The sequence below is a fragment of the Rhagoletis pomonella genome, unplaced genomic scaffold (assembly GCF_013731165.1).
Source record: "Rhagoletis pomonella isolate Grant_MI unplaced genomic scaffold, Rhpom_1.0 Rhpom_scaffold_00003, whole genome shotgun sequence".
NCBI classification, from domain to species: Eukaryota; Metazoa; Arthropoda; class Insecta; order Diptera; family Tephritidae; genus Rhagoletis; species Rhagoletis pomonella.
In genome coordinates this window covers 79148197-79171977 of record NW_023458557.1, presented here as the reverse complement: position 1 = coordinate 79171977, position 23781 = coordinate 79148197, and the positions used below count along the sequence as shown (strand labels likewise).

At 32.7% G+C, this 23781-nt stretch overlaps 2 protein-coding genes across 14 annotated transcripts in view; one reads left to right on the top strand and one right to left on the bottom strand.

Moving 5' to 3' along the window:
* The window catches only part of LOC118735599 (uncharacterized protein KIAA0513), a 150451-nt gene that overhangs the window by 23231 nt on the left and 103439 nt on the right, over positions 1-23781 (bottom strand). For 2 of the 3 annotated variants that reach the window (XM_036465435.1, XM_036465434.1), the window contains exon 7: positions 22456-22502. In XM_036465435.1, the coding sequence (XP_036321328.1) occupies positions 22456-22502 (47 nt within the window). Of the gene's footprint in view, positions 1-14179; positions 14697-22455; positions 22503-23781 lie in introns of all 3 variants that reach the window. The other variant, XM_036465432.1, reaches the window with a different exon arrangement.
* Positions 2361-20371, top strand: LOC118735601 (sodium/potassium-transporting ATPase subunit beta-2). 11 transcript variants are annotated; one of them, XM_036465440.1, is made up of 8 exons: positions 2361-2572; positions 6869-6992; positions 7055-7418; positions 16824-16964; positions 17030-17149; positions 17225-17517; positions 17599-17767; positions 19370-20371. In XM_036465440.1, exons 3-8 carry the CDS (start codon positions 7280-7282, stop codon positions 19471-19473), a joined length of 966 nt encoding a protein of 321 aa, XP_036321333.1. In that variant the 5' UTR covers positions 2361-2572; positions 6869-6992; positions 7055-7279; the 3' UTR covers positions 19474-20371. The 11 variants fall into 11 exon arrangements, with proteins under 11 accessions (XP_036321333.1, XP_036321332.1, XP_036321340.1 ...); XM_036465439.1 differs by having other exon boundaries at positions 2361-2576; XM_036465445.1 differs by having other exon boundaries at positions 2369-2454.

The window sequence follows — 23781 nt, the reverse complement described above, 5'->3', positions numbered from 1 at the left end:
GAATTACCTTGTTTGAGAAACAAATAAAACTTTTCGTTCCCGTTTTATTTTTCGCAGTTATCTTTTTAATACAAACATTTTTTCAAAAGTGCGGTCTAATTTATTGCATTAATTTTTGAACACTTTAATGCACACGTTTTATATACATACGAATAAATATATACCGATAAAAGGCGAACAGATCGTGCTCCATTCAAAACTCTTTTTACTGGAATTCTGAGGAGCTTTTGATTACCTAAATATTTTAAATGATTTTTTAAATAAAAATAAAAAACGGACAAATATGTAATTATGCCCTTTGATTTCTCGCAAAGAAAATTAAATCAACGTAATTTTTTATCAATGGCAATTGTTAAATGAAAATAAAGACACACAAATACTGGCGGAAAAAAATTTAAAAACACCAACAAGAATTTTTAGCTGCACATTGTTGGTTATGCTCAAATATTATTCGGTATAAAACTCCAAACCTAAAAATTGTTAAAAAAATTCAGAGTAGAGTTCGAAATTTAGACGAAATTTTTTTGAATTTTTCTAAATGTATTTAGCTTGAATACTTGATTTTTTATCTTTAGTAACTCTAGTTGGAGATTTTTCAAATGATGTAGTTTCGTTGTTGCGTTTAGTTCCATCACTTTCCTTTTGGTTCAAGGAAACAGAGAAGATGTCATTAATATAATCCCAAATACCGTGTAATTAGTTAAATAAAAAGTTCTTTAACCAAAATTTGAATTCTTATTGAAATAACTGAAAAAATAACAAAACTATAGTTTTTATTACAATAACTAAAAAAAGTGATTGGTAGATTTTTTTTTTCAAATGGATGGTAAGTATTTCTTTTTTCGTCAATCGCAACCCTACTTACATACGCAATGTTTGTGCCGGTGACTCAGCGAAAGAGTATTCATGTATGTACATTAGGGTGGTGCAAAGAAATTAAAGTCGGAATTTTAATACTCACACCCCCTTTGATTTTTCTATATCGAAAAAATAAACCCCATGTGTTTTTTTTTGTAATAAATGACAGGTCCCCGAACACGCTCAAGGTTTCCAATGTATTTAAAATTGGAAAAAAAAATATTTCGTGGAATGGTATAGCATCTTCGAAAATCTATATTTTTCAATCGCAAAACTCTGTTTCTCTTCATAAGACTTCCAATTGTCCTAATCTAACCTTTTTTTAATATTTTTTATGGGCCCACCAAAAACTCCAAAAAATGCAATGGCTGACCCATAAACTAAATCGTTAATATAAAAAAACACATCTACATAAGCAATTTGGTATTATTATTTAAAGTATATTGAAGAGAAACAGAGTTTGAGATTTCTTTGAAAAATAATTTTTCCCCTTAAAAATACATGGGAAACGTTGAGCGCTTTAAGCGACCTCTAAATACTTGTTGATAAAAAAATGGGGTACATTTTTTTTCAATATAGAGCAATCCTAGGGGGAGAGACTTTACTTTTATTACGTGTATTTTTGAATCACCCTAATGTAAATGTGTACGTGTATATGCAATGCATGTAAGTTTGTAGATCTCTCTATTTTATATCTTGCCTACCCCCAACCATGGCTGCAGTACTTAAAAATTTGTACAGCTTTTGCAAAGCGCGTATGAAAAAAAATTCTTTTTTGGTAATGCAAAGCCGCACTATGGCAGTAAGGGGAAAGTTTGTGGACAAAAAGCAAAATCTTTTAATCCAAAGCAGAACACGAGAATATTATACAGATATCAATACTTTGACCTTTTGACTTTCAAATTCAATTAAATAAGAAGATTTTAAGTTTTGCTCCTTTATGCAGGTCACTTTTCGATCTTTGAAATCGAATTAAAAATAGCCATTCAAAAACTCATAAATCTACAAAATCGTATTTTCTGACCTAAATCGCAAGGTCGCGACCTCTAAATGACCTTTAAAAAATCTATAAAAATAGGCAATAATATTTCTCATAAAAAAAAATAAAATTAGGGTGTAGGGTCTAGATTTTTCCAAAAAAAAAACATTTTCGATGAGCACCCTAATGTACATATGTATTTATGTACAATAAGTATGTACATCCCCATGCCAACACACTACCACGTTGGGTAAGACCATTCATTGCTTACACTCGAGTTCTCAGGAGCGCGCTCATTGCGCACTGAGCATTTTCTGAGTGCTATTTTACCGCTTGGCTCATAGCTCCAATTCTGGCTCATAGCTTGTTTGGCTGGTTCCCGGTTCATTGGTTGCTTGGTTGGCTATGGCTTTGACTAGCTGACTATGTGACTACTTGCCCTGGTTGCTTTTCGATGGACTCTGAGTCTTTCTTTTTCAGGTTTCAATCGAGTTGAGCATTTGTTTTGAGACGGGCGCGCGAGCTACACTCTAAGCGGGGTTGCTGGCAGTCATTCACAGCCGCCAACAGTAAACAGAACCACAGCAGCTGCCTGCCTGCCGCCCTATTGTGTTGAGGTTGACTACACGTTTTTCAGTGTGTTTTTTACTTTACGGGAGGTTGGCTTTGTGAATTGGTGGTCGCATTTCGAAACTAATGCATTTTTTATTGAGAAAAAAAAAATCACTGGCTAAAGTTTGTAATGAAATATTTAAAATAAAAATGGTGTTAATTTAACAATTGTGTGTGCAGCAAAAATTTGCAAACGAAATTATTTAAAGTCAGCAAAATGCTGTGCTAGAAAAAAGTGTGTACAAATATATGCATGTATATGACACACACATATGTACATATGTACATCTATACTTTGTACGTCTTCAAGCAATTTCACAGCCAAGCCTGTGTTTTTGATTTAGCTAAGAAAGCTCTCCTCGCTTAACTCTCTTCTAAATACGTGCATACATACGTACGTACGTACTCCCAAAACCACGTTTGTGCATTCGTATGTACGTGAATTAAAACTTTAAAGAAAAAAGGTGTGGTTGTGTCGTCGCCGTTTTGGTGTGCTCTCTGCTTCAAGCCATTGGAAAACTTCACTTGAATTGGCTGGGGACTATTTCGTCTTGTGTATTTCTGCTGGCGTTGCTAAGTATTTGGCAGCTAGAGTCTTGGGCTTCAAATTTGACTATATTGAGCGGGAGTGGAAAAAAGTAAGCTTAAACTTAGTCAGCACCTGCAGGTGAGAGCAAAGTGCGATAACACCCGTGAACCGTGATAATATTTGGAATAATTGAAATATTTGCCAAAATACTTGCTGCTAATAAAAGCGTGAAAGTAAGAAGAGTGCGGCAATAAAAAAAAAAACTGTATGAAAAAGTGGGAAAGATAACCAAAACAAAATTTATCTATACATACATATGAAAAAAAAACAAAAATCTTAAAACACTGTTTTTTTTAACTTTCAAAAAAACTTAATATATCAACAATAAAAGTATATGTATCTGCAAATTAAATAAATTAAAGAATTTAAAAGTAACAAAAAACGCCACACGATTTAAAATCCTATACCTAATAAAGTATAAACCGTCATAAAATTTTTCCAAACTAAAAAATTAAGCAACTAAAAATTAATTGTACAATTTAAACTAACCAAAAACGAAATCAAAAATAAAAATTTTACAAATTTAAAAACATAACTAAAAAACTCCAGCTTATCAAAAGGTTTAAATTTAATTTAAAAAATAATTAAAATTTAATATGAAAAAAAGTTTACCAAAAATAAGTTGAAAAATTATAAAAATATAATTAAAAAAATAATAAAAAATGCTTAACAAGCGATAATATTTAATCTAAAAAGAAAAAATATTCCAAAGAAAAATAGTCGTTTCTTATTTTAAAAGTGTAAAATTATTAAAAAAAAAATATTAAATAAAAAAATTTTACTTAACCAAAAAAATATGTGTATGTAGGTACCTACTTATGTACGTACACTAAAAAATAAATCAAGAAACTGAAAAATTAGTAAAGCCTAACTAAGCAAGCTAAGCTTATTAAAAAATTAAAATTAAATATAATAAACCAATCACCATTTAATATAAAAATTCAAATGAAAAATTAGCTTGAAAACTAGGAAAATATAACCAAAAATTAATAAAAAGATGGTTAGCGATTTAATATTTTATGTAAAAAAGAAAAAAAAATCTTAACAAAAATAGATACGCTTTACTTATTTTAAAAGTGCAAACTTATAAAAAAATATTTATTGTAAAGTTTTAATTTAGCAAAAAAATACATATGCATACATATGTATGTAGGTACCCACATATTTATATATGTACATTAAAAAATAACTAAAAAATTAGAAAAGCTTAACTTAAGTTAAGCTAATTAAAAATTTATATTTTGTTTATTGAATATGAGAACACAATTCAAAGTTAATATGAAAAAAAAAAACATTACATTGAAAAATTAGGAAAACATACTAAAAAATTCAAAAAACACCAAACGATTTCAAATTTTTTGTAAAAGAGAAAAAATTTCTTTACTTACTTTAACAGTACAAAATTATTAAAAAAACATATAAGTTGGAAAAATTTAACCTGACAAAAAAATAAATCAAGAATATATAAATTGAAAAATTTGAAAAGCATACTAAAACATTTATTTAATTTGAAAATTTAAATTAAATATGAAAAAATTTAAATCAAAACTAAGTCGAACAATTATGAAAATATAACAAAAAAAATCAAAATAATAATAAGCGATTTAAAATTTTATAGCAAAATTATTTGTTTAATTTTTTTATTTATTTTAAAAATACAAAATTATTTAAAAAGATATTAATTAAAAAATATATAAAATAATATACGTCCGTTGAAAAACAAATCAAGAATATGTAAAAGTAATAAAAAAACAAAATTTAAAAGGCGATTTAAGATTTAAATTTTAATAGATGCATATTTTTAAAACTTAATAAATTAAAAAAATAATAATTTTTTTTTTTTTTAAATTAAACTTAACATAAGAAATATACAGTGACTCAAACAAGTATTCACCATAGAATTTTTTTAATACATACTCACAATATTTTTCAAATAAAATTTTTTCTGTTAATTTTTGTATAAAAAAGTGCTCATGCTATAACCAAATCATATACATAAATCAAAGTTTCAAATTGTATACAAGATTTAGAAAAAGTGAAAAAACTTGCCAACTTTTTAAAATTATTTTTTTAGAAATTGTCTTCCATAAGAAATTCATGTTTAAATGAAAAAAAAAACCGCAAAAGACCAGCAGCAAAACAAGTTAAAAATCAGAACGATTTTTAGCTGCTTGGAAGTTTTTTTTTACTACGATTTTATGGGCTATAAAACTGCACACCCAACAATTTTTGTAGAAAGTCAGTTTCAAAAACTTAACATTTTCGTTTCAAGAATATGTCGGAAAAAACTTCAAGCGATTTAAATCTTTATTTTAAGAATAAAAGTAGCACATAATACAAATTTTTAAACTTAAAAAAATTTATAAAATTCAAAATAAATACAATAACTAAAAATCTGAAATACTGGAATTAAAGAAAAATTTTAAAAACTTAAAATATTTAAATTAAAAAAATACCCAAACTTAAAATTTATACTAAAATTTGAAAAATAATACAAATAAAATAAATGTTTTGAGAAACTAAAGACATGAAATTAAAAAATATGTTCAAAAATATTAAGCAATGGAAATAATGAAAAAGTTTTCTGTGCATACTTACATACAAACATATGTATGTATGTATGTACAAATGTTGCTGACAAAAGCATGCGCTGCATATTACAAACATAAAAAATATATGTATATATGTATGTCTGCACATACATACACCGAACTCAAACCTCATACATCGCAGTCACTACGCGCATAGCACTCATTTTATTTTGTTTATTTTTTGGCAGCGCACAGTGGGCCAGAAGGTATTCAAAAACGGCCAAAAGTCATCATTAGAAATTTAATTTTTAATGTTAATAGCCAAAAAAACAGTATTTCAGGTAAAATATTGTAGCAATTGCCTTAATATTGTGGTCGCAATTTTATTTTGAAATTTACCAAATCCAATGTATAGTAAAATTAAATTTTTCTTTCCAGTAAATAATAAATATTTTCCTTTTGTATTTTTTTTCTTATCAATAAGATACAGTAATATAAAAAAATATAAAAACGTAGTTCGCAATAGCCTACTACATTTAATGTAAGCGACTACAGGCGTATTTTTTATGCCGGTCGTAACGGTTTTGCCATATCCTATTTTCGAAATGTAACTTCACGTTTGTGATCAGTGAGCTTAGGAATTATAGAGTAACAAGTTTCAAGCCGATCCCATTACTTTTTGCATTATTGTCCTCCATATTGGATAATCCATTTTGAATCGTTAGAATCAAACTTCAAACCTCTCTTGTAGCAAGTTTTAAGCCATTCCGATAAGATTTCGTATATTGGGCACTTTTCATCGTTTGGTGGCCCATAGTGCAGCGCCTAAAATGTCTTGACTTTACGTCATTTGCTTTGAAATTAGTATAAATATGTATGTACATACTTATTTTATAAATTAAAAATAGACGCAGTTGCACTTTTCTTAGCATTTTTGCACTGCACTTGTGGCTCGCTGCTTTTAAAAGTGCAATTATTTAGCGAATTCACGGCCAAAAGCATGCAATCACAAACAAACACAAACTTACAACCAACGCCTTACATCCACTCGCCACACTCACATCCAATGTCGGGCAATAATAATTCCGAAAATCGCGCCAGAGGGTCAGTTCAATAGTGGGGCTGCGACGACGAACGGCAGCCAACGCGACAAAAGTTCGGAAGACGCCGCCTATCGCTTACAGCAGATTTAAGAAATCTAAAGGCCAAGAATTCTCACTGTAACGCTTTGCTGTGTGTTATTGTTGTTGTTGTTTTTGTACAATTCTAATTTTCCAAATCTCTATTGGTGTCGTCTAGCAATGTCTTAAAGCATTATTGGCTGCTTGCAGTTAGCTTCCTAGAGTGAGTGACCCTCATCGGTTGACAACACACGCGCGCCATCGCGGAAACATTACGAATACATACTTTGTTGCCAGCTAATGTAATTGAATATTTGTTATATTACATACCATTTGTACTTATGTTTTATAATTACTGAAATAGGAGCAGCAGCAAACTTGCATAAGTGTACAGATACATATGTAAATAAATGCAACTTTGATAAAAAAAAAGCTCAAAAGCAAAATATTTAAAAATTTGTGTAACATTGTAAAAGTTCTGTGTGTAAAAGGTGTTAAATTATAAAAGAAAATAACGAGCTTCAAGCTCGCCATTGTCATAATATAAGCCCACACTCAAAACCAAATATAAATACTACAAAACACAAAAATGTCCAAGCCAAAGCCCATGGAGATGTCCAATATGGATGTGGATTTCCACGAGCGCAAAGCAGAGCCCTTTCGGTTGGGCAGATTCCTGTACAACTCCGAAGAGGGTACTGTGATGGGACGTGATCGCACTTCGTGGGGTAAGTTTATAAGAGAGTTAAGATAGGACTCAGCATAAGATAAAGAGAAGAAAAAAAAATAGAATAAAAGTTAGCAAACCCTGAGGTCTAACGAGCCATTCAATGAACTTTGGAAGCTATGAAAAGCGCAGTCTGAGTTACGAAACCCCTAAAGGCGCATTCATCGTTCTAGTTCTAGAACTAAGATTGAAGTGGAGTTGACAACTCAACAGCGTTTAGAACTTTTCTCAGTTGCTCTCCCAAAAAGAGAGAAATACAACAGCAACCACATGGAGGAAAAGTTCTGGGCTAGAACTGTGAATACGCCTTAAGTATTTTAAAGACCAAACTAAAAAGAAAATTCTTTTTGATTGTTTATCCTTCCGACAGTACAGGGGTTTGATGTTGTTTGGAAAAAATTTCCGCCAATTTTGGTTTGGAGAGAAACCGGTTGGCGGTTGCCTTCTTCCAGTGTCATTCGAAGATTCGTTCGAAGATACATCAAAATTCTTAACTTTAAGTTAATATTCTTTAGCGATGCTTCCTTGAAGTACTGAATTTGAGAAATGATTCAAAATACAGCCAGCCACTAAAGCGATCTGATGTATTTCCACTCTAGCGAAGCATTGGACTGATGAACAGATGGTTCGATAACTTTAGATGGCGTAGTAGAATATAGTTCTTTATATTCAGAACAAAGATTTCAATGACTAAGGAATAGAAGAACATAAATGAATGATAGGTAGAGATGTAGCAACTGAAGCAAGAATCCAGTAAACTCAATCATGAACAATTGGAAATCGAGGAGAGTTTCCTGCTAGGAATTTTCCATAATACTCAAATTTATGATGCTGGATGCTACGTCGTTTTAGGTTTAAGTAGACTCTGCCATTAATGCAGTCGACTGGCTATATACGTACATAAGTGTGTACTAGTCCGATACTTTATAAAACTGGTGATATCAATCCTGATAGCTTATACAAAGAAACAACTACTTTGATTTTTATAAAGTTTTATAACCTACTCTGTAAAGATACAAAAATGTTAGACCCCATCTATCTTTTTTATATTAAGGTGTACTTTATAGAAAACTTGGTAATAAGAATTCCTATTTTAGAAACATCAGTTCAAACGAAATGTTATATGAATGTCTGAAAGATAATATCCTTTTGCCGTATGTCGTATAATACCAAATATCCTCACAGAAAATTAACTAGAACTATGAGATCTTATAGGCAGTTCGTATAACCGACATGAGACATTCAGCCCTATCGCCCTAACATAATTGAGGTCATAGACAGAAGGCCAATTGTGTTACCACAGTTCGACACCGTTCAACTATCCTCCCTGTTGAACCACTTCGTGCCGCTGATGAATCTCATCAGGTACCTTGCATCGGTATCTGACACCTCCCTAAAGTCGGCCTGCTTCTGCACAGTGCAGAAATGAAATGACAAAAAATTTATGTAATTTAAAAAATGCCATGTGAAAACGAATTTAATGAAAATTTTTCTTAACGTAATCACACAGGCTTTTTTAGTATCCAACTTTGTAATTAAAAATTTTGTAATTTCATACCTAGTGGAAATCCGGCATAAATTTGTTTAAAAATTATAAAAATTCAACAAGATATCACCAAAATTTCAGTCTTGTTATAAGGAATTTGTATAGCCCATTTAATTTTAGTAGAATAAAGTGTAAGTTTCAAGTGCCTACAAAATACCGCTCATTTTTGATATTTTTTTTTTTTTCAAAGGTATTGCGATTTTCATCCATATAAAATAACTTCCTTTTATTCGTTATATGGAAGCAAATGCCAAACAAAAGACCAAAAAATCAAGGGTCATTTTTAGCCACATGAAACTGGCACTTCCTCCTACTAACATTTAATGGGATATATAAGACTGGGTACTTAAAATTTTTTTCTAAGCAAAAAAATTTTTTTGAATTTTTATAATTTTCTTTCAAAGTTTGAAATGCGCATTTGTATGCGGTTCGAAATCTACCCAAAAGTGGTCAAATTAAGGCGTTTCTACTATTTCTGCCACCACTGTATATGTGTATAAAAATAAGAGGCTCTGTAATTGAGATCATATTCAAATATGTATAACCTTTATCAAAACCTTGATTTGTTAATTAAACAAGAAATTTTTAAGCAAAATTTCAAACCGACTTCAATTCTCATATAAAAATTAAAGAATACCGGTAACTTCTTCATGACGCAATGATCGAATCTAAACCAAACTAGTATTGGACCACCTTTAAGCGACCTCCTTCTCTTAAAAAAAAAAGAATTATAGAAATCGGTTAAAGTGGTCCAAGGTACATAAAAAAAAATATTCCACGCATGTATAACCTCCTCCTCTTTTTGAAGTTAAAAAATTATTATTTGAAGGAGCTCTTGATAAAGAACGGTATCCATACTTAAACCAGTGTAGCCAGGAGGCACTATTATTTAAGTGGTTTGTAATAAATTATTTAAATAAGGCAAAAAAAAAATAAACTTTTTGAAGATTTGGACGAATCGTAAGTCTAGCCGAGTAGACAAAAACTGCATACTCAGAATTTAAATGTGACACTTATTTTGGCTTAGGAGTTCAATCCCCTCCTCATAGGCCAACTCACGGAGTCGCCATCAGACAAAAAAAAAATATTAGCAGTTTTACCATAAGGATTACAAAACTTGAAAAATGCTCAAGTGGATTTTGATTAGGTTTATTTTTCCAAAAAAAAAAACGGTTCGGTTCGTCGTTCGGTTCGAATCGCGAAAAAGGCAGCAGTTCAGTCCAAACCCGGTTTGCAGCCTTGGTTTTCTCTCAATACTCTATCTTGTAGAGAAAACATCTTCAGCAATTATTTCGCTTACGTAAGAATGGGGTATGTATGTAGATTAAGGTGGTCCAAAAATGCATGTGGAAAAAGTAAGATCCGAATTTTAATGCTCTCACCCTCTAGGATCGAAAAAATATACCCCTGTTTTTTTATTTCGAAATAAAAATTTTTGGGGTTTTTAAGGGACTTATGAAAAATTGTTAATATTGAAGAATGGTTAAATAAACCATTGGCTATTGTTACTGAAAGTCTCCTGAAGAGCATGAAAAACCCTGTAAAAATTTATAAATTTTTTTAGCAACTCTTGTGTGGCGCTTGCAAAATTTAAGTAAATTATTTTTTTTTTTTGTCAGACAATAATTAATATGTCGTCTGTTGCCTCTATATTACACAAAAAAAAGTTCAAGTTTGAATAATTTTGAAGGGAACGAATTTATTGAAAAATCATATAAAATCCTTTTCGTAGCGCGTTCAATTTCCTACAAGAATGTGTATCTCCCATTTCCATATGCCACTGGTTCAGAAGTAAATGTGTCCAATGTAAATTGTAGAAAAATCCTATGTGTTTTCAATGGGAAATGTATCGCCTTTGGGGCACGGTTTTACAGCAAGATTAAAAGCTTTGCATATATATACTGCACTGAATCATAATGATGTTGCATAACCTTTACCTACGTCAGAATAGAAAACCATATTTGGCTAAAAATAAATACAAAAGTTTAACCTTGAAGTGCGCTCGAGAACAAAATATCTAATCTTCTGAAATACACATTCACATTTTCTTCAATCAGCTTTTAATAATGATGTAATAAGTATTTTCAGCGTGATATAGAATGATCATTAATTTTTATTTATATGTCGCCAACAAACAAAAATTATGATCGTTTTTACGTGAAATTTGGCACACTCAACGAAGAAAGTGAAGTGAACACACCTTGAAACTTAAAAGCTTTTGCAAGTTGGAAGCATACTTAAAGCTACAAATTTAGCATCGATCGTGAAAAGTACTTATTTGTTTATTATATGCTAGCGCACGTACATTTATTATTACCGGCGAAATATAATTAAATAAGAATAATTATATAATTATTTTCGCTGAAAGACAGCTGTTTTTCCCCAGCCAGACTATTAAAATTTTACAGTGTAAACTTGAAAATAAAAAAATCAATTAAATAGATAATTGTTTTTCAATGAAAAATGTATTTTATATTGACTTGCAAAACAGCAATCGATCATGCATATTAAATATTGACAGTTATTGGTAATTTTTCGATCAACTGAAAAAGTGTATAGTTGATCTATAGATATGTACATATGTATGTACTGCCAACTTAAACAGATTCCAATCAGATCTCTACTTTCATGTATTACTAAATAGTACGCTTACGTATGTACCTATTCTTGTTCTTATTTGGCACTAAATTATTTTTATTTGTTTTATTTTTAGCTATTAGTACAATTTTTAACGATTCTTCTAAGAGTTTTGAGGTTTTCTTTTTGCTATAACTCGTTCAATGAAGCCTTCCTGATCGTCAATTGTTCTTGGTTATGTACACCAATAAATTAACATATCCCCACAGAAAATAGCCGAGTAATATTAAGTCCCATGATCTTGCAGGCCGGTATATGGACTGCAGCTCCATGCTGTTGGAACCACCTTTCGGCTGGGGATCAATGTTTTCCATCTTTTGAAACAAAAAAATCATTAATCATTGTTCGATAACATATTCCATTGGCCGTAACGTTAGCTCTAGCCGCATTTTTGAAGAAATATGGTCCAACGATACCAGTATGCAAATCACACGAAACAGTCAGATTTTCTGGTTGAAATAGTGCTTCCGCTAACTGTTCAGGATTCGTCACACTACAAAATCTGCAATTTTCTTTATTGACGAAAATATTCAGACAAAAAGTAAATAGCTGCTGATTATTTTGACCACAAGTTGAAATTAATAGTTTGAAAATACAGTTTTTTCTTGGGAATGCACAGGTTTTTTTTTAAGTTGGCAACACTAAAATCAGCAAAAGCTTGACTAGAAACTTGTATGGAAAAGTAACAGTATACCAAGAGATTAGAATTAAAATCCGCATAAAAACTTAAATATTTCCAAGAGTAGATACCCACTACTCATCTACTACATAACGCCCGCTTTAATATGCTTTCTTGCAAGTTTTGCATTTTCTGTTAACATCTAAAAAAAATACCAAAAAATAACAGCCATAAATATCTACCATCGGAGCGTTTAGAAATCGAAAAAAATAAAAATAAAATAAAATATGGCATGCAAAGTGAACTAAGGCAAATGCGAGAGCGCATCATGCTGCCAAACCGAAGATGAATCGTATTGAGGCGTTGGTGCATTTTTGTGTACAAGTATATTTTGGCGCTCACCGCCGGCAGTGACAGCAGCAACAGCAACAACATTAGAGTGTGCACATTAAAAAGTCTGCTACCCCCCGGTCATCGAAAAAGGCACAAATCCATAGTATTTATGTATGTATATAAACTTATACATACATATGTATGTGCATACAGTGGCGAAAATATAAATAGGGAAGAGACATTTTAGCATTCTTTGTAGCTCGTTGTCTAACAAAAACCATGTAAGTCAAAATTTCAGACTTTGCACAAAAATTAGGAAAATTCGACAAAGTTTCATTATTAGATAAATAAATCATTGTTATTTAGGATAAAAAAAAGAGAAACGTATTTTTTTTTATTTTGAAATTAAGTTTTTTTAGAGGTCGCGCTGGTCGGTTTTTTCTCATTTTTTTTTTTATTTTCTTGACATGTTAAAATTCAGGTAAAAATGTGGTTTTTGCATAGAATTACTCTGGTATTATTGGGGAACATTCCCTTAATTACATACCTGTCTTGGGTAGTTAGAATGGGCCTAATGCCCGAAAATATGCTCTCGAAAAGAGACTACAAAAATTGAAACGTTGCTACTGAACGATTTACGCGATGTCATGGGTTGGAACTTGTTATCAGGGGGTTTCAGGGGTTGATAATTAGGAATCTTAAGTCAGTTTTTCAAAATTTAAAATGGCGGATCCAAAATGGCGATTAATTTTTTTTTTTAAATTATTGGATTGGTTTGAAACCCCGCACTCGGGAGTTTTTGAGGTCGCCGATTACGAATCTGAAGTCAATTTTTTTAAATTAAAAATGGCGCATCCAATATGGCGATCAAATTAAAAAAAAATATTACTAAAATTAAAACGTTTATAATGAACGTTTTAAGCATTTTCAAGGGTTGAAACTCGTTACCAGTGGGTTTCTGGGGTTGCTGATTACGAATCTGTTTTCAGATTTTCACAATTCAAAATTTGTCTTCCCTATTTATATTTTCGCCACTGTATGCCCATATGTATGTGGCCGCATGTTGTAAATATGTAGCTCTCATTGGACAACTGAAGGCATAAAATTGTTAAATTTCTTTCTTAAGGCTGGTTTTCACTATGACAAATGCAGTGGCATTTGTAAGTGAAAACACATTGTCAAATGAGATCAAAAAGCGGTTTATCGATTGATTTGGATCAGGTTAGGTTTTTGGTCGTGTACATGCACTTCGAAATCGGCTATCTGTCAATTTTTGGCCCATAATATCATCGGCAAAGGTATGGATAAAGGAGATAAAGTTATGTCAAAATATGTCGCCAAATTTTTGTGTCAAAATATGACATAGTGAAAACCAGTCTTTACAATTTCGTATTACATGTTTACATATACATACATATACATATGTATTTATTAAGGAATGCCGCTTTGATGGCTCTTCCTCACGTTCGCTCATTCCACACAAATTATTTTTTTTTTTACTAAATTGTAGTATCCAACAACTGTTTGTTTACTCAATGAAATACATATGTATTAAACTTTTGTTTATATCAATACAAGCAAATTCATGTGTATGTATGTGTGTTTATTGTTTTAGCCAACAACTCACCTAACCTAACTTCTAACAGCAGCGCTGCGCTCCATTAACGTGCGTTGGTTGTAGTACCTAACATATTTTTGGGCTGCATTGGTTTCCATTTCAGTTAACATTTATACATATTTGCGTAGAGTTTGGGTTTGTTTTCAGTTACCTCCCTCGGTCATTAGCACGGTACTCTAAGCCAAGCGCAAGTGTGTTGTGGCCAAAATATGTATGTAGAATTTATGCGGCAACTTCACGCCATATCTCACTGCATTCTTCACCAACTTTTGTTTGTACCGTTGTTTCTTTTTTTGTCATTTTCCAACCAACGCCACTTGCAATGCCAGTTAGACGGAGACAACTATCGCTAGCTGCACTGAATCATACGTATACTAACTACTTCATTGTGGTTAGGTTATGTTGTGTACGTTTAAATTTTGTTTATTACATTTTCTTGTCGAAACCAGAAGTAGTGCCTGCTCGTAGTATTTGAGTAGTGTGTTGCCGTAAGTTTTACTTGTTGAGTGACATAGCCGCGCCGCACCTGAAATGGGCGCGCGAATGTATGAGTGGGAATCAGTGGGAGTGAGCAACGGTTTTTGGCGCACTATGCTTGGCGCTCATTCGATGACGGAGCTCTCAAGTGACCCGACTGGAAATTACTGTAACCGAAAAAGGAGAGTGCAATGAATGTGCCTTGCAAAATTTAACCAAAAATCGCATAAACGGATTTTGAGAAAATAAAAAGTAATTTTTACCTTTCTGTCTTGTAAAAGTTTATCTTCTCTCCCTAGAGATTTAACTGCCTTTATGTTCTTTATAAGACAGTTTTCTAAGGTTTTTCGTTCCATGGACAATCTATCTCTGTTGGATTATACTTACGACGACCATTCGTGCAGATTTTGACGGGACAGTATCGATTTTGGGAAAATTGTTCGCCCGAATATTTTTTTTATAGTCGGGACGAATAACTGTCCCGATTTTTAATATTTGCACCTATTAAACCGCGATTTTCAGCGTAATTTAACAAGCGTTTCCCTGTACTCTGGCCCAAAAACCATTTTTTCGAACAAATGTGCTGCCAGCACTTTCGTTATCAAAAGAACATCCTTATTTCCTATGATATTTGGTTATGTTTTATTCTGTCAAACTGGTACTCTCGCTATATTGCAGTCTACAATTCTTGTCGAAATATTTTTTAAGGTTTTTACAATTATTTCTTAATTTTTTTAATCGCCTTAATAAAGGAGGAGGTTATCAATTCTTCGGAATTTTTTATTTTTTTTTTTTTATGTACGTTAACCGATTTTCTTTTTTTAAAGGAAAGGTTGTGCTTCAGAAGGGGTCCCATACTAATTTGGGTTAGATCCGACAATTGGATTATGAAGAAATTAACGGTAACATTAAATTTTTATGTAAGAATTGAAGTCTATTTTGTTTTTTTGCGTAAAAAATACTTGTTTCCTTAATGAAGTTCTGCCAACGCTGTCCATGCCGTAATTTTTAATATAATCTTTGCCACTAGTTCGCTAAAATAAGCAACACTTACCTGAAATAGTAGAACATAACGGCAGTCATTTTTGCATACCTACCTAAAAAAAAGCTCTCTTTGGATTATGACGGTCCTCTAGCAAACGAGCGACACATATAAAATCTACCTCGGAACTTTATTTTCTGTTACGATTATTCACGTCTTTTTTGGGCTTACCTCATTTCTAGCCCTGACGCTGCCATCTGTCCATGCTTTTATCTCGACAGGGATGGGATTTGAGTTGTTCTTAGCCTTTTCGTAGACCAGAAGGTCTTAAGTCTGTACTAAATGTAATTTTTCATGCATGAGGCATATTTATTCCAAGAGGTAGTCGTTTACCCCATTTTTTACGTACCAATTTCTTTATAATAGATACATATTTTTTTGTCTGGGTTAATTAATATCTTATAATCCATTAATTGATTTATATACTTAATTCAGTTTTTGCCAACCATAGGTCGAGTTATAATCAAAGAAGGTAAATTAGGAACGAAATAATGCCATGCCTGGGTGCATCCTGAATACCTAAATTTTAAATTCTTGAAAACTCTTCTAAATATTTGCCCATAAATTTGTTCGAAAAATTTCCCTCTATCATCTCGTTCGATGGATTGTGAGTCATAGACGAATAGAGTAGTATGTATACTCAAGTCAGTATATTTCATCTCACATATGGTCCCTTCAATTCTCACTCATGTTAACAAGCAATAATTGCGAAATTGAATTAGTCACATTTAAGATCGCGCAGATCAGCTGGTACTCAACGACAGCTGCGTAATGTAATTATGATTATTGGGCAAAGAATGAGCTTAGACAAATCTAATGAATCATTTAACCCCGTCGACTTCACAAGCCATTGATTAATACGTCGACGCCTTTTGCGGACAACTCAGCGTTCGCAATGCCCACTTAAGATGGGCAGTAAAAAAAAAATTGACTTTGTATTGTTAATTTAATGGAGGCAATTTGTGAGCAATTGGGGGAACTCAACGATGGAAGTGATTTGACGCTACAGAGAAAAACTGAGCGCAAAATTATTTTTTAGCAGATACACGCTCTTTACATTTAAGATTTATTTTGGAGTATCAACAGACCAACTAAATACTAATTATTCCGCTTTTTCGCTCTTCTTTTTCACAGCAAAGATCGGCATATTCTACACAGTCTTCTATGGCGTGTTGGCCGCACTAGTGGCCATTTGTATGTGGGTCTTCTTTCAAACGCTTGATCCGCGCATACCCAAATGGACCTTGGATAGTTCCATAATCGGCACAAATCCAGGTGAGATGAAATATTTCAAATAAACACTCTCAACTATGTTGCTAAGGTCGCGCAATTCTTAATAGGTCTTGGATTCCGCCCTTTACCGCCAGCGGACAATGTGGAAAGTACACTGATTTGGTACAAAGGCACGCAGCACGAGAACTACAAGCACTGGACCGATTCGTTGGATGATTTCTTGGCAGGTGAGCCCACATCACATGCGCCTAATTTATTTTATATGACTTTCTCCTAAAACTTCGCCGCTTTCCTATTTGCAGTCTACAAAGTGCCTGGCTTAACACCTGGCCGCGGTCAGAACATCTACAACTGTGACTACAATCAACCGCCACCAAAGGGACAAGTTTGCGATGTGGACATTAAAACGTGGGAGCCTTGCACTAAGGAGAATAACTACAGTTATCACAAGAGTTCACCATGTGTATTCTTGAAATTGAATAAAATTTATGGCTGGATACCTGAATTCTATAATGATTCAAAGGATTTGCCGGTTAATATGCCAACGAGCTTGAAAACTTACATCGCTGAAATTGAAACATCGCAAAGTCACAAGGTTACTGTTGCATAACTAGTGTTACTTTTCTTTTTACCTATAAAGTATATACAATCACTAAAAGATATTACTTTTTTACAGTTGAACACCATTTGGGTCTCATGCCAGGGCGAGAACCCCGCAGATGAAGAGAATATTGGTCCAGTCAACTACTTGCCAATTCGTGGCTTCCCCGGATATTTTTATCCCTATCAGAACTCAGAGGGTTACCTCAGTCCGCTCGTGGCTGTGCACTTCGAGCGACCGAAGCGTAGGTTTATTTAAGTAGTTATTGAAAAACTTAGAGTCCGATAATTGTGTGTAGAGCATTTGGCTTTACTGATGAATGCATAAAGTTGCCATAATGTTCCTGCGCTTAGATCATCAGTTATTTCAACAATTACTTAAAAAAAAAAACTTAGATAAGATATCTATTAGATATAAAACTCAGGCACTTAACAGGCTTCTAAAATAGATACGAGTACTTCAAACTGCTGGAGCCAAAAAACGTAGGTTAGGTTAGGTTAGGTTTTGGTGGCAGAGCCACGAAGGGGGCTCACTTAAACATCTAATAGTCCATTGTGATGCCACATTACACAAATTTTTAGAACGGTAACTGTGTTAAAAACTAAGAGAAGCGCTGAATGCTCACAACAAAGTTCCGCAGACAGCTGATGTCCACTCCGGAGAGCCCCTCGGGAGTGTTGAAGAAATGCGCACCGAACTGCATAAACATTAATCTAGCGAAAGTCGGGCAGTTGAGGAGGAAGTGCGGTCGGTACACCTGTAAGAATCGAGAGCTGGCGCTTAGCCAGCTGCAGTAGCTCCCTTGACCGCCAGCGGACCCCAACCGGCCAGAAGGACCTTGCAGCTTTGCAAGTCGGAGTTTTTGCCCAGCACTCGCTGAGCCGACTGTAAGTCCATCTGCTCAGTAGCAGACCGCAGGTTGCCAAAGGAGCTCCTATTCCCTCCCTATCCGAGGTGATGGCCTCACGGGTGCCCTGCTTAGCCAGTTAATCAGACCCGCAATGTCCAGTGATATCTCTGTGACCTGCGAACCAGATCAGCTTGATCTGGAAGTATTCCGAGGTAGTTGAGAGAGAGGCCAGACATTCCCCAACCAGTTTTGAGCATACCATTAGCGATCCCAGCACCCTGATTGCCGCCTGGCTATCAGTGTAGATATTTACCATCCTCCAAAAACGTAACCGAAAAGAGTTTCGAACACGAATATGTGTCCATTGGCCTTAAAGCGGCAATGGGCACTGCCTTGCCTGCGAGCAAAGCTCTTTTAAGCTTTCTATATATTTTGTGTAGGCGCAATCGGAGTAAACAGGGTTGCTTAAGTAGCATAAAGGAAATTTTACCCGACTGGAGCGTTTTTTCGCCACTCGTTTACAAAAATACAAAGCTATGCATATTTGCATGCTCGTTAATCCCAAGAAAAGCAGAAGCAAACTGTTACTGGGCCGTTAAATGCTGACCGTTAAATACGCCACTAAATAATAAGAAAGTTTCATCAAAATTAAATCTTTTTTCAGAATTTTTAGTAAAATTTTAAGTTTGGATTTTAATAGCTTACGGTTCTGGGCATTTTCTTCCACTTGCATAGCTAAAGTATTAAAAATCAATGTGAATTTTTAGACACTTGGAACTTGCATTTGTTTACACTAAAATTCAATTTTTTGAAGAAAATTTCCTTAGAAATTTAAACTTTTACTTTTTGTATTCTTTGTCGTTTTTGGGTCACCCTATAATTTCTTTGAAGGAACAGGAAAATCGATTTATTTCCTAATTTACTCGGACTCTTCTGTTTTTTTCCCCCTTTTTCTTTTTTTGTCCAAATCACTAATAAACTGATCTCGCTTTACAGGCGGCATCATCATCAATGTCGAATGCAAGGCATGGGCACGCAACATCATCCACGATCGCAAGGAGAAACTAGGTTCCGTACATTTTGAGTTGCTGATCGATTAACAGAGTGTGGGCAAGATTTTTAATATTTACAACGTTTAAAAACCACCAACGCGTTCGCGAACGATGGTCACATACTACGAAGGCGCACATAAATACACACCACACAAAGCGCAAGTGCGAGTAGCATAGATTTTCAGCATTATTGTAAAACATAAAAATTTATACATAAACACATACATAAGTATAACTATTAAAAATTAAGGAGCTATGCAGTCGAACGATTACTCTCTATTATATACATATAAAAAAATATGAAAAAAAAAAACATAAAACACACACATGCATACCGAAATTTGTAAGATAATTAATGGGTTCTATGTATATTTATGAAAATTGCTGCTGTATATTTTTTTAATTTAATTTATCAACTTTATTGCTGTTAGTTTATGTGTTTTCTGTTTGTTTATCTTTTAAGTTGATTATGTCATTACATATGTGTAAGAAAAAGAAAAAAAAAAGAGGAAAACAAATTATAGTACATAACCAATGCGTTATACCAAATGATTGCATGTAATTTTTTAGTCTACTTTGAACAACTTTGTCCCTATATCCAGTACATACACTATATGCCACATATGGGAGAAGTATGTAGATACATACATACATGAAATAATTTACAATCTTTCGACAATCCTAACTTCTTCTAGACAAATCGTGAAACTTTAAATGAAGTACATACATATAGTTACATAATTATAAGTAAAATCACAATCTTGGTTGTATAAACATAGCGGGCATTTTAAATATACATGCGTACATATATAAACGGACACTAAATAGTATGTGTAGTCTCCTCTAAAAATCTAAAGTATGTAGCTCCATCCTCGGTAACACAACCAAAGTAGATATAAATAAATAAATGTATGTAAAACATGGTTACATACATATAATAGACAAATACACAAGCATATATTTATTATTGTATTTTAAGTTAACTGCCATTACTTTTTCGAACATTTGCAGTAATGATCCGCTTAGAATTAGCTGCACAGTTTTTAGGTTTCCAAGCGAAAAAATTAGCTATCTCATGTACCAGGACTTTCAAATGGGTCCCAGATGATAAAAAATGTTGTTAAAAAAAATTTGGAATTTGAAATTCGGAATTTGGTGTCCAAGTATCTACATTTTACATTCTGCAATCGAAGTTCAAGTAAAAAACTGCACAATACCTGTGAAATTATATGTTAAGAAAGTGGTTTCTTGTTGGCTAAAAGTTCCAGTAAAATTTTTTTAAAACGAATGCAAACATCAGTGCCAGTACAGATTTATTACAATAAAAAATTAGTAAAAATAAATTTAAAAAATAAAAATTAATTAAAATTAATTTTTGTCTTCTGGATTAAATTTCGTATAGGCTATGTGAAATTTAAGGAAAAAGCGCCTTTTTCAAAACCATATTCAGTGACGTTTATTTCTCAAATACCCCTGTGAATATCCCAGAAATTTAACATTTTTTATCTACAGTGGCAATACTTAATATTCGAGATTGCTAGGCATTTTGTTTAAAATTTTAAAGAAAAAAAACTTCTTCAGCGATGCATATTTGGGGAAATTTTTTAGTATGCAAAATATTGGGATCGATAAATCGGGATTTTTTACCAGATCAACAGACAATTGAATGCAAAAAGGTGGCTTTACAACAATTTGTTAAAGTATTTAAGACTTCAAAATCGCCAGTTTACATAACGAAAATGCTTATAGATTTTTATTTGCTGAGCACAAATAATAAATAAATAGTAATTTGCGGTACTTTAACTAGATTCTCTGCACTTTTGTAAAAATTTCAACCCTTGGAGTTTCGGTACTGCAAATCGTGGCTTTAGGTTTTTAGTATGTATTTGGACGGAAAATTTGTTCAAACAATTTTGCTGAGGTGCATTTTTTTAACTTTAATTTTAAATTTTGAATTCAGTCGCGGACAAAAAATTTTCTATTCGTCGGATATTCGGAGAATTTAGAAATTTTGTAGACTCAAATTTTAAGAAATTGTTGAGGTATTTTCTTCTTTAGGCACCAATTAAAATAGTTTGAAATTTGTTTATAGACATACACAAGTATATATGTATGTATGTTCATTAAGAGGCTCTTTAAAATATCAACGTCTAAGTTTTGTCTGTCGGCCGCTGTGGTGTAGTGGTAAGCAGTGCGCGCTTCCACTCCGCAGCATCTGGGTTCAAACCCTGGTCAAAGCAACATCGCAAAAAATATAGAAAAAAGGTTTTTTCTTAACAGCGGTCGTCCCTCGGCAGGCAATGGCAAGTCTCCGAGTGTATTTCTGCCATGAAAAACAGCTTCTCATAAAAATACATTCGCCGTTCGGAGTCGGCGTAAAACTGTAGGTCCCTCCGCTTTGTGTGACAACATCAAGGCGCACGCCACAAATCGGAGGAGAAGCTCGGCCAAACACTAACATATGTGTAAGCGCCAATCTATTATTATTATTAAGTTTTGTATAAGGTTTGCGTACAAAATAATGACATTCACGTAAATTTCAAAATTTTAAACAAATTTTATGGGGCCGCTATCAGGATTTGAAAAAAAAAATGAATTTTTTTAAATCGTAACATTCGAAAAAAATTGTAACTTTAAATTTGATAAATTTGAAATATTATTGAAGCTTATTCACATAAATTCATAAACTCGCTGGATTATAGCTGGTCAAAGTCAAAATTTTTTCAAACCCTGACCCTAAAATTTGTTATTATATTTTGAAAATTTCGTGTATGTTTTTATTTTTTACGTAAACCAAATATTTCAATGACCACCCAAATGTGCATACATACATAAATATGTATATCATATGGGAAAAATTGCATATTTTCGATTCGTACGAATAAAAGAATATGTCCCATACTTTGAAACTTAATAAAATTTACAAATTTGCTTCTTATAAACTTACGAAACAAATTATGCGTTCGAAAAATCAAAAAACTAAAATAAAATTTAAGCCTAGAATTTTTAAGTTCAGGATTTATCGCATACCTTGTATATTTGTAACTCTAAAAAGACATGTCCAGCAGCAGCAGAGCCTACAAAGAAACAAAAAAAGAATAATGCATATAAGGGAATCACTTCATGTTAATACACTTTTTGTTTTTGTAAATTAATAATTATTTAATTTGCTTAGTCTTAAAATTAAGAAGAAAAAAATTCCTACATACATACATACGTCTGCATAAAGAAAAATTTTGACGTTTTCGTTTCTACCAAAAAAATGTTGCCCCTTCTTGACCCTCTTTGAACAAACGCTAAGGAGAGGGCACTGAGATGTGAAAATTTTTCGGTAGAAAAGAAAACATCATTAGTGTTGTGAATGGTTATGTCGCCAACAACGTCGCACTATGGGTTCCTGCGTGGAAAAAATTCAAAAAGATGAAAACTTAAAAACTTTTTTTTTCATATTTTGTATATTTAGCATTGCATGGGGGCTTCGAAAAGCTGAATCTAATTTCTTTGTATGCTATAAACTCTTCAAGGACTTCATATGTCCTTATTCTTTCAAAAGCTTGATGCAATCTAGATTAAAGAAATTCAAGATGGTGAATACAAAATGGTGAATAAAAAAGTATATAGTCCTTTTTGGAAACTTTTTGCAGTCATTTTTATTTTTCTAAATTCGTATCACATGGTCCGTGAAGTTTCATTATACCAATTTTCAGCTTGATAGGCTAAATGTTTGTGAGATATTGAATTTTTTCCGCTTTTCGTTGATATGGAACCACTGTGCGCCGTTTATAAAACCAACACTTTCATAAAAACCCACACACACAAAAACTGGCAAACTACATACTACTTAGCGGTTAAAAAAAAAATAAAATCAAACACCTAGTAATGTACAAGTAGAATGAATCCAAATGATGGTCCCAACTATTTGATAAACAAATTATTGTAAGTTAAATAAATAAACACGTTATACGTTAGAAGTATAAAGTTAACTGAAGGTCAATAAAACTATTAAAAAAAAAAACTAACAACAATAAGAAAGTCTTCTTCAACATTATAAACGCTAAGGGCATGAGTTCACCTACACAAGTACATACATACATACATATGCATGAACGTACATTATACCGCACCACAAAAAAACATCGCTTCTAATTTAAAATATTTTTGCAAGGCAATTTCGAACAAAAACTTTTTTTCTCAGTTCTTACCACCCTGATATAAGTTAATTAAAGCTCGCCAAAAATAATTAAACTTTTGCTAATGAAGTAAGTATTTCGTTTATTCCAGCAAGAAAAGGTGATCCCTAGGAACGGAAATAAGTATGTTTCAAAATTGCTTCGGAAAATACTTTACACTAAGAGG